The 18,018-nt window shown below is 44.6% G+C and overlaps 1 protein-coding gene across 15 annotated transcripts in view; it reads right to left on the bottom strand.

Moving 5' to 3' along the window:
• PTK2 (protein tyrosine kinase 2) overlaps window positions 1-18,018 on the bottom strand; it is a 799,547-nt gene that overhangs the window by 649,292 nt on the left and 132,237 nt on the right. For 13 of the 15 annotated variants that reach the window (XM_085604846.1, XM_085604845.1, XM_085604850.1 and 10 more), the window contains exon 2: window positions 10,860-10,886. The exons of the other annotated variants lie outside the window; for them this stretch is intronic. Coding sequence is in view for 10 of the 13 variants with exons in the window: in XM_085604844.1 (XP_085460970.1) it covers window positions 10,860-10,886 (27 nt within the window). In the remaining 3 variants the exon portion in view is untranslated. The remainder of the gene's footprint in view (window positions 1-10,859; window positions 10,887-18,018) is intronic. 15 annotated transcript variants of the gene reach the window in all.

Here is an 18,018-nt window from a genome sequence, read left to right as displayed (position 1 = left end):
GCCGGTGTTGAGCAACGGAAACCACCGGCTCAAATTAAGCATTGATTTCACTGTGTGTTGAAAATCTCAATGACTTGAAATGTTTGCAATTGGCCTAACGGCTAGGGCACTCGACCTCGGACCTGGGGAACTGGGTTCGAATCTCGGTAATGACGCTGAACATCCTGTGATTCTGAGCAAATCACATAATCTCCCCGTGCCTAAACAAAAAATGAATGTGTGTCCTCATGTAACATAACTGGTGCTATGTAAAGCGCTCTGATACCCGATTCGGATTCGGGTCAAGTTTGCGCTATATAAAATTCTGCAAAAAAAAAAATATATATATATTGATTTGATCTTGTCAACACGCAGACTATAAGGAAGATTGTATCATGTATTAATTAATCAAAAATCTATGAAGTCAAATTACAAAAAGATAAGGTCCTCGGACGGAGGTTCATTTGAATGATATTGACACTGGGGATCTCAACCATCTCTTCAGGTCATCTTCAGGAGTATGCAGTTGTGAAGTGTACTTTCGCTTGTTCAGGAGTCATGCATCTCAGTAATGTGAATCCTCGAGTCCTCATCCTCGTTTTAGAAGTTATGTCTTGGGTAAAAGGTTTCTTTCTCCTGTCCTGTACCACTGCTTTATGCCCCCAACCTAAACCATTTAGTCTTGTTGGTATTTACCTTCTGTCCAAAAGCCCTTCCAAAGTCATGTAAGCATTTCATAACTCTTGGAAGAGAATTCACTGAATCCGAGAGATCCTGCTGTTAACCCCAATGACCACTTGTCCCACTAATGTTCTTATTGGTTCAGATACTCACCACCAGGGGCTCTAAAACTATGGAGAACTCAAACAGAAGAGGGCAGACTCTTACCCACCCTGGTCTACCGGGCCCAACAGTGCCATGTTTGCCATGATGCAGGACTTGTGTATTGTCTGCTATTTGCTCAAGAATTCAATCGGCATATAAATGGATAGCCAAGTCTATATATCACCTCCCTGATGGATTGTGACAAAGCGATCAAAGACCTTCGCCTCAAGTGCCATTACGGTTCTTTCGCCCCTGGTTTCCGCTGAGGTAGCCTGGACAGGTAGAAGGCATCTGACACTGCCTCAATCCATCCTTTCATTTGTGAAGCCAATTTAATCAGCATGGATGGGATGGGGCATAAGCAGGGTCACTGGAATTATATGATTTTGTGGCTGGGCGTTTTTTTTGCATAATTATAGATTTGTAGCATTTGACACATAATCCATCTTCTTCTGCATAATCTGCAGAAGTTAACAAAAAGAAAATTCATTTTCTAGCTCCGAGGGTTCAAAATGTACTAAAAATGCACTGACACTTGTTGCCGCACAAAGGAAGGCCCTTTGCACAGGTTGACTGGTCTCCTTTCTGTTGATTATTGCTATAGTTGGGGTTTGGGTGTTAAACAGGTACTAATGAGGTACAACCAATACCCAGATTGTGTTAATTATGTGTAAACATGACAAAATAATTAAGTAATGCTACCCAAAAATATGCTGCATAATTTTCCTTTTCTTGCCACATAATTTACTCATCCTGGCCACATAATTTGGCCCTCCCATGCTGCAGAGTTGCAGTGGCCCCGATCATCAGCCACTGTCACCATTTCGCCAGCAGTTTGGTTGCTATTTTATGGTCTGATGTCATTTTGCTTTGATCTCACCTCTGCCATATCTAAGCACAGTCAATAACTAGTGCTTTGAATTTGGTAATAATGAAAAGTAAGAATTCTCTCTGCTCTAGCATCTACATTAATACCAAACCACCAAATAACTCCACAGCAGCGAGGCGCTCCATGAGGTAGCCCAAATTAGTACTGGATTACATCAAACCAATACCAACTGCTCACTGTATTATTAAAAACAAGCATTGGCATAGCCAATAAGTCTCGCCTTTGGGACCTTAGAAGTGTTTAGCCATGCAACAGTTGCATAACTAAATACTGAAAGTGATCGCGATCACGCTCAAACATCAAAGCGGCCGTGTGGCCGCGAAAGTGAAAGTAATCGCGGTAAAGCGCGGCGCCTGCGCACATGCACTGTAGCTCTAGGCTGGCCTGGTAGCACTTTTTGGAACCCTCTCAATAAGTCTCACCAGACCAGCGCATGCGCTGGATCAGGCGAGACCTAATTATCCATGGAGTTGCACGAATTTACCTCTAGCAAGAAATTGGAGATTATACTCCAGCACAATCAGCCATAGCCGCTTAAGGCCTAAAGTTCACCATGTGCATCTGAACGATTCAGTGCTTGGGCCCTTCCTATGGGATGTCTCTGCCACAGTCCAGAGCACTCTGTGCTTCCACCTCTGTGCTATCCCAGTTCCTAACAAGCTTGGTCTCCAATAACAGTTTATCCACCATCAACGAGGAATACCAACCTCACACAAAGTAACCCACCATAACCAACCCAAGCAGATGGGAGCGATAAAGTCTCCCGACCTTCACAGCACACTACGAGTCAATATTCCTAGGATTCTCTATCCACACACCACCAACGTTTCTTTAATTTCCATTTAAAGACCACAAGTGTAAAAATTAACAGAAACGGCTACCTAACCAATAGCAAACATTATGCTAAATCACCACACCAGGAGATCTCGGCGTCAAGTTTCATTAACCTTACAAATGTCCTTCAAAATACCTAATCACTAATATAGAAACCCAACAAATGAAAAAATTGATTAAAGGGCAAATTCAGTCAAGAGGAAACACATTTGATGCAATGTTAATTTCCGAGACCCTCTTAGCCACACTGCTACTGCAGAATAACTACTCATCCTCTTTACAAGCACACTAACCAAAAATAGCCCCTTTACAAAATGCACTTTTCAATCAGCAAGTTGAAGGCATTGAATAAAAAAAATCCTCCAACAACAAACTTAACTCTAAACTGAAGCAAGATCAGAACTCTTGCTGTAACACATCTATAAAGGACCGTCAAAGGGTTGTGAATGCAGGACCAACGGAGAACCTTAGTTGTTCCCACAAGAAGACATCCTCGAAATGGTACACAACATTACTCTCAAAGTTAGTAAAAAGAAGATATCAACGTCTTGAGTAGAAATAGCGCTTGTTCCCCAACTAACACAACAAACTGGACTACGTCCATCTAAGTCATCCAAAATGCAAGAAAAGCCCTCTATATCTACCAAAACTCCACAATTCTCCACCAAAAGAATTTCCAAGTTTTGCAACGCTTAAGCAACCCAGCAGCTCCAATGAACATAATTGCAGGAATTATGAACCAATCTGCCCAAACACTTTACAACCAATGTAAAAAAATCAACCAACTCATCTAATCAAACATCTCACCTATCTTCGGCTTAGTGCTGTCAACACAATGTTCTCCTGCCCTGTGCATAAGACTCAATGACCCAGGAGCCAGATGCTGATCAGTTTATAGCCCATCTCATAGTTCCAATTAAAACATTCAGCCAAAAAATGTAAATTTGCCTAATTTTTCCCCCCAGGTCCTTGTCCACCACCCATTCATAAAGCCAGTAACACCCTACCTATCAAATGCAAACTCTTCTACGCAACACTGCCTTACAGAGAGCAACAGCCTCAGAACTATTCTATCAAACAAAGATAATGCTTATCCTGAATAACCTGGTGACCCACCTGAGATGGACACCTACAGAGCTACCCTTCCAGCTTTGACTCCGTCAACCAAGACACTCTTCGAAGACCTAGGGATCCAGGGCGTGTACTAACTTGGTTCTCCTCCTCCTCCTTTCCAGACCTAACAACTCTGTACATACCCCACTCACCCCATCACTCGGAGTGCAGCCAAGTGCCATGCAGACTTTCTAACCCACTGTGCAGCCAACAGAACTCATCCTTACCTGATGGTCTAATCTGGGATCACCGCAGAACGGCTGAAGAGTGGCCCCGCTACAAATGGAAATGAAGACTCTTCTCAGCTAGCAACACTTTGTTGCTGTGTAACTCCCAAGTTCTTGGGCTCTCACCCGCATCTCTCCTGCATATTTGCTTCAAGAAAACCTCTCCTTGTTCTCGCCTGTGAACCGCTCACCCATCTGTGTCCTATGTACTCTTTTCTCGTTCTTTCTGGAACCCTATCCGCCCACCCTGCATTCCCCTATGCCTCTCAGGGCACGGACTGTTAGATCTCCTTTGACTTAAGTTCTGCACTGCAAAGAATAGCACACTGTACCTTAGCTGAAAGGTTTACGTTTCATAAATACCTCAAATCAATGCATACACAATCAACAAATCTCAAATCAACCACCAGTCTCATTACCAGCCATGCAAGAGAGGTCAAACCTGATGCAACATCCCACGCCACTCCACAATATATCAAATTAGAGGAAATCACTTCATACACCAGTACCACAGGGCTTCTCAGAACCACATCATACAAACACATTACAGATACCATCATAGGTCCAGTACACAAAGATGGATTACCAGGACATATACATCACAAAACATGCAACAGTAATGCAATACGGTAGTAATATACCATAACAACTGCACATCATAATAATAAAACACCATTTCGCCACATGTCTGAGAAAATACCTCATTACATCTCATATCGCCTCACCATAACCCACAAGCCATCCCACACAGCATCTGACATACCCACATTAGTCAGCTACACTAGTTCTTTGCAAGAGGTAGCTGTACATACTCTCTACTCTACCTGCACCAAATCCAAAAGAAGTAACTTCAGCACAAACACAAATTTCTGATTTGGAAATCTACCTCCATATTACCACTTGAAAGCTGCCCTGAGATTTTCACTGCCAGAAATGAAAGGCCTCATAGTGTAGAAACTACAAATAGCTGAATAAGGGAGGCACATGAGCATCATGAGGGGTAGAAATGAAGGCAATGTCCTCACAGCTCAGCTCACCGCTCCTCCGACATTCCTTATACTTCCTTGCAACTCCAACCTCCATTCACAATTGACATCTCAGAGGCTACCATCACAATTCGCCTCTTGCGAACAGACAGTGTCACTGAAAGGAATGCCTTCCAACTACCTAAGCAGGAAGGAGGCTCATACTGAACCCAGTGCTGAGAACCCACACCTACATCCTGACACTTATTCCTTCCTGGCGATGGAATTCAGTTTCTCTTTAACACTAGTTCACACTTATTCTGCATTGGAGCCAGGCAGTTCTGGATGGACCTAGTTCTGATGGTAGCACAGAGAATCACAGACTGTCACTGAACAACAGGTCCCCAAGCAAGAGGCATAGGGGTGATGTGGATAAACGGCTGCAAACGACAGACAGATGGAGTGGCACACATGACTTGAAGCCAGAGATGTGTGCCATTAGTTACCAGAATTGAATAAGACTCCAAGAATAAGATGTAAGCCATACATAAAGATGTTCTGAGTGCTAGAGATGCAGGGTTCGACCCAGAAAATAAGATGTGCCTGTGCATAGGATGGGGCATGCTGCATGGTACAGAAACAGAGTCTGGTCCTCCCACTCAAGTAACAAGAATGCCCACAGGTTAGGAAAAGCAAGAACCTGGAGAATAATACCAGTCTCCATCCCAACATGGAGAGCTTCCCTTGCTGAAAGCCATCTGTACAAGCAGCACTGGAGGTTGCCACCTGAAAGGTCTCTGGGAAGAAGGGACAGGCCTTTTAGTGTCATGATGTGAGGAGCTAAACGGAAGTATCATGGGCAATCTCTGGCAGACATAATGGGCAAAACTCAGCATAGACAACTTATCTTTTAAAACCCAAGTTGCAAAACCTCTGCTGCCTTGCTGTTAAACAAGCTGGATGTGCCTCTCTGGGACATAAAATACTGAGGATGAATGTAGTCTTCTATCCTAGACCATCAGAAGCATACATGGCCCACCAGGCACAAAACTTGAGACGGGTCAAAGATGGACCGTAAAAGATGAACAAATGAATGAAGGAAGGAAACTTGAAACAGGAGGTACCAGTGACAGGGACCTGGGAACTAGAAGATGGAGCGCCACGTGCATTAGACAACCTAAGTTGCTAAAGGAAACACCAGGACAGGAACAAATGAGAACCAGGAACTGAAGGGGAGGTCGCAACAACTGGAGTGAAGCATGTTGGGTCAACCCCAACGGGGTGTAATTATGACCCCAAAAAATGGTTCCAGAGGAGGGTTGTACCACCCCCGGGAAACAACCCATAACCTCCATCACTCTAATATGGATTTGGCTGCCAAGTCGTGAGAACACACCGCTCTCTGAGTACAAATTTGGAGAAACTCTACATATTCTAAACCACACTAAGCTCACTCACAAAGGCCTGTATCCCTCCAACACCCCATGGAAGACCTTCTGTGGGAAAACATACTACCACCGAATCTGCAATGAGAACCACTAACCAGGTCGTATGAAAGGTTAGGTTGCATTGTATAAAAACTCTAAAATGCAACACAACATTCACTTTCCTGTATTGATGTGTCGCTTTGGAAAGCACTTGTATTTCAAATAGAAAACAAACCTACACAAAACTGGGGATTCTTGTACTGGTCCATATAAGCAATCTTTTGGTAGGTAAAACCATGCCTGAAACATAGCCTGCTCAAACATATAGTAAATTGATAGAGGGCCACAGGAAATATTTATTTAGCGGCAGCCAGGATGGACGACTTATTTTACATAAAAGCATGTCCTCCAGCTATCTGTCCATGGACTTCCTCTGTAGTTGCCTTTTAAACTCAAGTCCCCGAGAGGACTCAACAGCAACAGAGAAGGATGTGAGCAATCCTGCCATTCCCTCAGAACCCTTAACCTAGCAGCCAACGCAGTCCATCATATCTGCTGGAACAAAGAGCCGGAGTCTCCGAGCCAGACCAGACTTGCAGAGGCCTCCAAACGCACACCTCTAGGAGCCGAGTCAGCTGAATGGATTACTAATGGCAAGCCGAAGCCATGCCATCCATCTGGAGATGGAAGGATGCATCTGGAGCCCAAGCCGACACGAGATCAATACTGGGCGGGAACCAATACCCTTTTAACTATCTGCAGCCTTGAGCAAAGACCCAGATCATTAATTATGAGCCGGAGCAGAGCAGCAGAATTGGACAACCTAATAATCGACGCTTTACAGGGGAGGTCAGGTGAGGAATAGCAGAAGCTCTTTTTACCCAGAATTATACATTTGTGAAATTCTGCAATTTTACCTCCAAAAAGTATACTTCAGTAAAAATGTGTGTATTTAATACGCAACAAAATTCAATACTTTTCATTTAAGTGACGTACTGTTCTCTTCATTTGTCACACTTGACTAATAGCTCCGGGGGCAGGCACTACATTAAAACACAAAATTAAGCCTCGGTCAGCTAATTGACATTGGCGCTATTAATGCCGATGGAATAATGAAAACAGCAGGAAAGGGGGCGGAGCATTTACAACGTATCCTGTCCCTTTTATAATAAGGTTTCATCAAATAATAGGCACTTACTTTCTGCTCTGGGATGACCGACAACCAACAGTTATTGCTGGCAGAAGCTAATGAGCCCTTTGTAGTTACAAGCAGTACTTTACGACCTTTCAGAAGGTAATGGAACAACAATAATTTTAAAAATTGAACAAATACAAAAGACTAAACCCTGGGAGCAGAAATTCCAGAAGTCAATGGCTGTACTTTGGTTAGGCCATGTCAAGGGAATAAAATTCTAATGAGAAGAAATTAAACTAATCACCCTTCATCGGAGCTATTTTGCAGGGGAAAAAAGCTAGTGCAGTCAATTCGCCGCAATACAAGTTTGCTGAAGCATGACCCATCTCTGCACACCTGAATGCAAATGGCGAAGCGCTCTCCAACTGGAACTGCATTTGCAAACAAATTTGCAGAAACACGCCTATGGTTGATTACATTTACCTTGACCCGGGAATGTGATAAATTGGGTGTTAGCCCTGCAATAAGGCTGTGTAGATCTAAAGCTGATAAATCACTTGAAACCATAGTTAATCTCCACAACATTCCCACCAATTCAGTATTCAAGGCCCCTGCCCAAAAAAAGAGAACTGGTGACTTTGTATGCATGCAGCATCCCTTCGTTCATTTATATGCTAGCAGTCTCGTGTTCTTATCTAACGCGGCTAAACAGGATCACAGCGAAATATCCGCGATCTGTGTAGGCGAGCATGGAACTCACCGCAAGCTACGGCCATCAAGTATTCATAGAACATCATCCCCATCGCTGGAGAAGCAGGAAGCTGCCTTACAGCAAAAATAAGGCACTATCTTTGAGTAAACATTGGAATATGGTATTACAAGAAGGACATGCTTACGGGCAAGTAAATCGGCTCATTTCCCAGTGACTATGAGCGCGCCTTCTCCCGGTTGTAGATCAGCCTCACCTAGACTGGGCAAGAACAACCTTCTCCACACCCTACGTAGACACACTACACCCATTGATCACAGAGTTGCCACATCCCCGGATATTGCCCCCCACCATATTTACATTCTTTGGCTCCCATAAAACAATCTAATGTGTTCTGGGAATTGTAGGCACGGCGGATAAAGATTTTTAACAGAAAACCCCAGAGCAGGAAACGAGGTACTCGGTGGACGTGGTGCTAGGTAGGAACCCCAACTGATATAGACAACTTTTCAGACGATATATACTGGGAATGGGGGGTGTCTTGCAGACAAGATTGTACACTGGGAATGGGGGGTGTCTTGCAGACAAGATTATATACTGGGAATGGGGGTGTCTTGCAGACAAGATTGTACACTGGGAATGGGGGGTGTCTTGCAGACAAGATTATATACTGGGAATGGGGTGTGTCTTGCAGACAAGATTATATACTGGGAATGGGGTGTCTTGCAGACAAGATTATATACTGGGAATGGGGGGTGTCATGCAGACAAGATTATATACTGGGAATGGGGGGTGTCTTGCAGACAAGATTATATACTGGGAATGGGGGGTGTCTTGCAGACAAGATTATATACTGGGAATGGGGGTGTCTTGCAGACAAGATTATATACTGGGAATGGGGGTGTCTTGCAGACAAGATTGTACACTGGGAATGGGGGGTGTCTTGCAGACAAGATTATATACTGGGAATGGGGGGTGTCTTGCAGACAAGATTATATACTGGGAATGGGGGGTGTCTTGCAGACAAGATTATATACTGGGAATGGGGGTGTCTTGCAGACAAGATTATATACTGGGAATGGGGGTGTCTTGCAGACAAGATTATATACTGGGAATGGGGGGTGTCTTGCAGACAAGATTATATACTGGGAATGGGGGGTGTCTTGCAGACAAGATTATATACTGGGAATGGGGGGTGTCTTGCAGACAAGATTATATACTGGGAATGGGGGGTGTCTTGCAGACAAGATTATATACTGGGAATGGGGGTGTCTTGCAGACAAGATTATATACTGGGAATGGGGGTGTCTTGCAGACAAGATTATATACTGGGAATGGGGGTTTCGCCAAGCGCCAACCATGGACAGTCCCAGCATCAAGAACATATGCCCAGAAGTAAACTCAAGAAGCAGCCTATGAAGGAAAACCCATAGGCACATGCGGAGGGGAGGCACCACAGACAGCTGAAAGCACTACGAGGCCTTACTGATGGAAGACTAGGCACTATACAATAACAACTAGCATAACCGAATTCTGCTTGTAGTTGCTCAACCACTTCAACGAAACCGTAAAATTTGTTTAGCTTTTAATGGGTGCAATAAAATTATCTTAACATGACTGTTTGGCTATTGCCCATAAGCTTTCATTAAAGTCAAGTGCAATGAATGGATTTCCACTATTGCTTCCAAAAAATAAGGCACTACAGGTGTGTGTGTAGTGTATGTCTTAGGCCTGGCCTAGAGCCAGCTTTAGCTATCTCACCAATCGTATTACTGAAAAATATCATGAAGACATACATATTTACATATATACTGGGTGGGGCGGGGGTGCAATGCATCAAACTCTCAGCCTCCTGCTTTTGGTGTTATTACAATTTATTTCGAAATCTGCTTTTCAAAGAACGTCGGACCAGATTCAAAAAATGGGTTGACGTTTATAATTTCACAAATGCATGTGAAGAAAAAAACATATCTGCGCCGTTGTGGCTGCACGCTCACCTGCCACTCCTCGAGTTCTTGAGGAAGGTGACAATATTAATAATGTCATTATTGTGACTAAACACATTAAGAGCAAACAAAATGTTATTATAACGGTCCAGCACTTTGGAAGTGGACGAATGAATACACTGACAATCTTGTGCAATGTACAGCTTTCATTTGTCTCTCTACTATTTGCACAGTTTAACTAACAATTCACTAAGACATAACTTATACATTAAACCCTCTTATTACAGACTGGCGCAGAGTGATGACGTCACGACCAAGGCTACTGAGGAAAGTTTCCCGTAACTCTGCCACGAGCCAGTCGTTTGGTGCAACAACAAGTCCACTGCTCAACAACACCCAGTCAGTATGACACCCCCCCCCCCCCCCTTCATTATGTTAAAGGTTAGTGTCTAACACACAGGAGTAGATGAATCTGTATATGTAAAGTACTCTGCTGCACAAGGATACAAGTGCGTTGGAGATAACGTCTCACATATGCGCTTGCGCGACTTTGCGCAAGCGCATATGTGAGTATTTTTGTGTTTGTAAACATGAACATCAACAATTTTCATAAAATATAAAACACTTGATAGGAAATCTGCAAAGGATCAGAACTATCCACTTCTTACACACACGCACGGGTTAAAAGTACACGTCACAAAAAGGCTGTGATTTGAAATGATTCCGTATGTAAAGGCAGGCACGCGAGCCACGCGCGTCAGCACGCGGGAGAGGACATTAAGTACCATTTAATGACGGAACATGTCTTACCTGTCGCGAAGGAAGCCCTTGAAATATCTGCAAGAGATAAGAAGAGATTTCTTGCTTTAGGAGACAATTGCTCATTTTAGAAGTGTCCACCCAAAGACGAGTAATTACATGACTTATCGAGAAATTACAAGAAAACATAATTGGCATAAGTTAAGCAACGTGCACAATTACAAATTATATATTTTTTCGTTTTGGCAGCCCGCATCTGAACATGGAACACGTAAATGCTCGCCGACCAAGTCCTAATCTAGGCTTTTACCAAGAGTTTCTGTATTGTTGAGCAGGCCTGGCCAACGGGTGCAGTGTTTTAACATTTTTATACAACACTCTTAGGAAACCCCGATGGAACTTGCAAGGTTAGCAAAATTTGCACGACAAGTTCATGGAATCGTAAGCAAAGATCCAGGAAGGGTCTAAAGGCAGTCGGAAAGTTAAAGATTGTGGTCATATATCAATCTTAATGGTTTTATTTTTCCTTGTGAAATCATAGTATTTCGAAATCATCCAAATTAAATGACATGTTGGTGTTTTAACTATGAACTAATAAGATTCCCCCACGGGCTACATTGTGTACGGCTTTTGTAACAATTTTCATTAATTGAAAAATATACATTTATTCATTCGTTCTTTCATTCACTGTACGTGGCTGGCTCCCGATTATGCCCAGGAGGACTTTCTAGGTTTGCATGTAACATGCCCCCATCTAACATAGTAGCACTTGTCTGCACAAATCAACAAGCATTTACAATGCAATGGTCTCGGCAATATTATAGGTAGAGCTATTGGTATTGCTCATTATTTTTTTATCATTTTTGTATCCCTAAATAAATGGCATTGTCATTTCTATTGGCATTCGTTTTTTTTTTGCATATGTGATACCTATTGCATTAGCAGAGAGAGAGAGTGAGGTGGTGAGATAGAGAGAGAGAGTGAGGAATTGAAATAGAGTGAGGTAGTGAGAGAGAGAGTGAGGTAGATAGAGAGTGAGGTAGTGAAAGAGTGAGTTAGTGAGTGAGGTATTTTCTGACGTAGAGAGATAGAAACAGCGATTAGATCGAAGCCAATTTGAGATGGGGGTGTTAAGCGTGGTAACAGTGGCAAGGCTTCCACCCTGAAAAGGATACTAAAAAATGCAAAGAGCGTGCACGGCACCCCTCCCCCTGCGGGGAAGCCATGTGTGTTTCAGGTTACAGCGTTATGCAAGTGTACACGGACATGCAGCAAGAGTACCTGGGTGCAAATGTTGTTTTTGCGAGGAGTCAGGTCACCGAAAGCAGACATGCAGCATTGTCAAAATACACTCGTGAATGAAAAGGAAAACGATGTACTCTGCTGTTGTAATTAGAACACAACAGCTCAAGGAGGACTGCAGGCATCACACACAGGGCAGCACAACAGCAATGTGATGTTCCCAGGTACTCCCATCATAAATAAGGCACTTTCGATGTCGGGATATATTAAGTAAGGTGTTTGGACCACTCATCTCTTCGATTGGTAGTTAAAACACTGCTGTAACTGTGCAGCAGGTCCCGCTCACATCTCTGGGTCCCGGTGCCACCGACCTGTTGCACAATGAATAACCAAGCCCTTGATTTGGAGGTATTCCCCCATAAAAACTAAACGAAGCAAAGGTTTAGGATTTTACTGCATGCGCCTTTCTGAAAAGTTGGTAAAAGCAGCTCAGTGGGTAAATGCGCCCACTGCAGAGATATGTTTAGTCTGAAGGTTGGAATAAAAGACAGCCGGGTAGAAGAGGCACTGGCAAATCCCGGCGCGCCCCACGACTCCTGTGTGCAACGGGGCTCGCGGCTGATGTACGAGGCGCCTACTTAGGCATGGGAGGTGTGTGGAAGGGGGGTGGGGGGTGCGAATGGGGGTAGAGAAGGAAACAAGTGCTGGAACTGACTAGCAAGCGGGGAGGGGAGGCAGTGAAAGGACAGAGAGCCACTGAAAGCAAAGACAGGGAGGACTGGCGTGTGCAGGTAGGAAAGGCTCGGAGAGCTCGGATTTTTATTTTATTCTTTGCAGTCTTAAATAGCGCGGATTTGATCCCAGGGCATTAGAGCGCTTTCGATGACCTCCAGATTACATTACACAAAGTCACATTATTATTTTTTAAGACACCTGGAGATTAAGTGATTTGCCCAGAATCACAGGATGTCGAGGCCAAACGGGGACTCTGGACTGGTTTCCCAGTGCCGAAGCCAGGCAGCAGCTCGGCCCAAAGGCAACATTGGGCATAGAAGAGCGAAGTGCACGCGCTGTACTTTATGGAGAGGGTGGAGAGCAAAGGAAGGAATGAAAGACAGCCGGGTAGAAGAGGCAGTGGCAAATACCTGCGTGCACAGCCTGAGAGGACAGGCGGAGGAGACCAGAGCAGCAGCCGGACACGGGAGCACCGAGAGAGCCGAGAGCAGGGGGAGAGGACGCCATGAAAACCACCGCCTTTCTCCGAGGCAAAGCAGAAATGCCTCGGAGAAACGCAGTGGCGTTTTCGGATTCGGGGGCGTGTTTCTTTTTCTCTCCTCTTGCCATTGGCTGGAGGAGAGAAAAACACGCCTAAAAAAGGGCGTGGCTAAAAAGTGGAAAGTACAGCACGGAACACGCCCCCGAATCTGAAAAAGACGGAGCCTATTTGGAGGGACGGCTCTCTCCTCCAATGGCTGGCCTCCGTTTAGGAAGCCAGCCAATGGAGGAGAGGCAAAAAGAGAGGCGGGCTAAATAGCCACTCTAAGAAACAAAAGATCTCCAGACTTCTGGTTCTGCCTTCGGCAGACCGGACGGTCCCTCGACCTAAAAACGTGGAAATAAAGCTGCCGAGGGGATCCATACCACGTGACCTGGGTGTTTAACCAAGAGCACTTTCCATGCTGGGATTTTTAAGCCCGTGCATGTAATGCTCAAACTGAAATCCCAAATCATGGAATGAGGCTTGCTGGTGGCTACAACACCACGACTGGCAAAAAGTGCAGAGATGCAAATGTACTCATGCTACAGCTGTTGTCATCAAAATAACATTTAACAATGGAAAAATATGGATTTTCCGCACAGAAATGACGTAATATGCTGCAGACCAAACTGCAAGTAAGCCATAGGGGTCTGGTGACATCACACTACTTACTCCCCATGCTCCCTACGTCACGCCTATTCCCCTCAAGGCAGTCCACTACTCTGGTGGTAGATGGTTCACTAACTCCGACAAACCGGACACAATTCTTTCCTGCTCTTTCACACCCTCAAGTGGTCACCTCTGAAATCTCCTACCTACAAGACCGCCTGCCTCACACAACACACCATTCAACTGCAGCCCCCCCCTACCTACTTCTGACGGAAGAGGAACAGTCTGGCAAAACCAGAGTTCCTCGAGGCCAGCCTTAATACTTCTCAAGCCAGGCATGCAACGCCCATAGGGTTGAAAGGGCTTCAACCCTCCATTCGCCCCCACTTCCTCGTGTGTGTCAGCCCGGGCTGAGACAGCTTCCCGGCACACACAGACAGTTATTGAGCTGATGTAGGCTGGCTGGCTGGTCCGGCGACCAGGGCCGGACTGGCCATAGCGGGCACCGGGTGTTTCCCCGGTGGGCCGCCAGGGTGGGGGTCTGTTTTGGGTCTCCGGGGGGACATTTTTGTACTGTGGGCCAGCAACATCAGCCCCTATAACAAATTCGGCCGAAAGAGGCCCTAGCAAATCTCAGCCGCATCCCCCCTGGGCCCACCCGAGCAGTTCGCTAAGGCCAGTTTCAGTTCCCAGTCCGGCCCTGCTGGCGTCCATCTTATTGCAGCTGCACCCAAGTACTTCACAGGTCTTTAAAAGACTTGAGGAGTTGTTTTTTTTCACCCCTTCCCAGAGCCCCTACATCTCCACTCTGCCTATTGCTGGAAGAATTAGCCCCCCCAAACGAAATTTTTATTAACCCCCTCACCCCCTCTAGTTGCGCCTCGGACTCAAGCTACCTGGTTCAAGACAACTGCTCTCCAGCTCTCTTTCAGGCAATGCCCCGAGCATCAGGGACACTCATCGGATTTTTGTAAGATTACCAACCTAATTCCAGCGCTTCAGGTTTAAGCCGAAATAACACCTACTACATCCTGCCTGGACTACTCACTCACACATCGATAAGACTCAAACGTCTCGCTGACTGATGAAATGCTTTTCTGTGTCTGGAGTTTAAAAATATATATATATATATATATATATATATATATATTCACTGAAAAAACCACGGAACGCACTGCGTTAAGTGGGCGCGCACGCCTCGAATGGCGTAAAGTAACTTAGCATTTAAAAAACCGTACAAATTCACTGAAAAAACCATAGGTTTCACACACGTTATAGTTAGGAATTAGCATTTAAAAAACCTTGCATATTCACTGAAAAAACCATAGGTTTCACACATGTTATAGTTAGCGGAAATTTTACTGATAAAAAACCAATGAAATTGCCCCGTTATAGTTAGTGCTGGCAACTATAACTCACGTGACCGCAATCCTCTGCTGATGCGAATACTGTATTTAGACACTTATTTGCCCATGTCTTCTTCCATACATTTTTAGCTATACATATATTACAAATATTTTTTTTTATAAAGACACATATGTCATCAGCAGAAGATTGCGGTCGCGTGAGTTATAGTTGCCAGCACTAACTATAACGGGGCAATTTCATTGGTTTTTTATCAGTAAAATTTCCGCTAACTAGAACATGTGTGAAACCTATGGTTTTTTCAGTGAATTTGCAAGGTTTTTTAAATGCTAATTCCTAACTATAACGTGTGTGAAACCTATGGTTTTTTCAGTGAATTTGTACGGTTTTTTAAATGCTAAGTTACTTTACGCCATTCGAGGCGTGCGCGCCCACTTAACGCAGTGCGTTCCGTGCACGGTTTTTATCAACTTTAATAAGCCCTGTACATTTGGTGGCCTTCGGCCACCAAAAGCACAGGGGGTGGGGTCAATGTGGATAGTGTTTTTTTTATTTCTATTTTTTACCGTACGCTTACGGTAAGCGTACGGTAAGCGTACTCGGCGAAATTGCCGAAAAAAAAATAAAACCGTTTTTGCTCTTGGGGGATGTTTGGGGACTCCCTCAACATGACTATGTGGGAGGGAGTTGTCAAAACAGCCCCGTAACATGTTTTTGGGCATCATGTTTGATAAATAACACTCAGTGCGAGAGACAAAATGGCGGACGCCGCTTCCTGGTTTCGGCCGATTCGAATGTTTACTAAGATCTAAGAGCCAATCAGAATCGCGCTCGCGCACGCCACCGTACGCGTACGGTAAGCGTACCGTAAGCGGGCTCAGATATATATATTGATTTAAAGGCTATTTTCTCAGAATCTACTGAACAGATTTACACCAAACCTACAAAAGGCACTTCCTTGACATAGGGACTACCTCTCTGCCAAATTTCTAGTAATTCTGTTCAGCCGTTCGGGCTGTAGCTCTGTCTAAAGGTCCTATGGAAAAATGCATGGGAAAAACGCGTTTTGGGACCCCCCTTTTATCTCAGCCCCCGCTTGACGAATCCCCCCCGAGACTTTCAGGGTAGGAGCGGAGCGTAGCGCCCCACCTATTTTGAGAAATTCGCGAGGATTCGTCGACCGGCGCCAAAGTTATTCAAAATAGAATGTTGCGGATTTCCTATGGAAAAGGGGTCCTAACTATAACTACCTACTGGCGACCGCCAGTAGGATGGATATGGATATATATATATATATATATATATATATATATATATATATATATCTCCTACTCCACATGGACGAGAGCACGCTCACGAGGGCTGATGGATTAGGGCTTTTTTTTATTTCATAGGGCCTCCTCCGACCCAGCAAACAGGAGAGATGCGTTTCGGCTGACTCATACTTATAGTAACTTTGCGTCAGCGCTCAATCTATTGTTCTGAAATCATGTCATTCGCATTGTTGTTCTGCACACGCAGCATGGCACAGTGAGTCTGCCCACTGCAGCCATTAGCTAACTTCACTGTTAGTGACAGCATTCTGCCCTTCCCAAAGAGCACTGCCGAATTCAAAGCAGTTGTGTCCAGTGCTGAGGACTACAAGAATATGTGCTTTTTGAGACCCAAAACATTTTTCGCTCATAGACCATTTTATTTTTATTGATGAGAGCCTGGCAGATCTCCCAATATTAGTTTTACGAAAACCATGAGAAAACGAGAATTGATTAAGCCAAACGGCTGGCACTCACCAGATCTATTGGCTTTGTCAATATTTTTGCACATTATGCTACGCCCCTCTTGATGCATTCGTGCAATACTAAAAAACAACAAAAGAGTGACTGAAAAATTCCAAAGAAAAAGGCACTAAGGAATTAAACGGCACGAGAAAAAACCTCTTTGTTTAAAAGAACCCTCAGTCACCAACCTAGTTGGTGACATGCTTCATCATTGGGTTCCCACCAGAGAGGCTTTTGTTGTTTTCTAGTATACTTCTAGTATACTTGTCAGGGGGAATAAGAGTGACTATCTCTCCCTCTCTTGTTGTTAATATAGATGCATTTGTGCAATACCCACTGATGCATTTGTGTTATACCGACTGATGCATTTGTGTCATAGATACTGATGCATTTGTGTCATAGATACTGATGCATTTGTGTTGTGCCGACTGGTGCATTCGCCTTGTGCCGACTGGTGCATTTGTGTTATATTACGGATGCATTCTTGTTATACCGACTGATGCATTTGTGTTATAGGGGCTGATGCATCTGTGTTATAGGGGCTGATGCATCTGTGTTATAGGGGCTGATGCATTTGTGTTATAGGGGCTGATGCATTTGTGTTATAGGGGCTGATGCATTTGTGTTATAGGGGCTGATGCATTTGTGTTATAGGGGCTGACTGATGCATTCGTGCTATGCAGACTGATGCATTCGTGCTACGCCGACTGATGCATTCGTGCTACGCCGACTGATGCATTCGTGCTACGCCGACTGATGCATTCGTGCTACGCCGACTGATGCATTCGTGCTACGCCGACTGATGCATTCGTGCTACGCCGACTGATGCATTCGTGCTACGCCGACTGATGCATTCGTGCTACGCCGACTGATGCATTCGTGCTACGCCGACTGATGCATTCGTGCTACGCCGACTGATGCATTCGTGCTACGCCGACTGATGCATTCGTGCTACGCC

The sequence above is a fragment of the Triturus cristatus genome, chromosome 5_1, assembly GCF_964204655.1.
Source record: "Triturus cristatus chromosome 5_1, aTriCri1.1, whole genome shotgun sequence".
In the NCBI taxonomy this organism is placed as follows: domain Eukaryota; kingdom Metazoa; phylum Chordata; class Amphibia; order Caudata; family Salamandridae; genus Triturus; species Triturus cristatus.
This window is presented reverse-complemented; position numbering and strand designations above follow the sequence as displayed.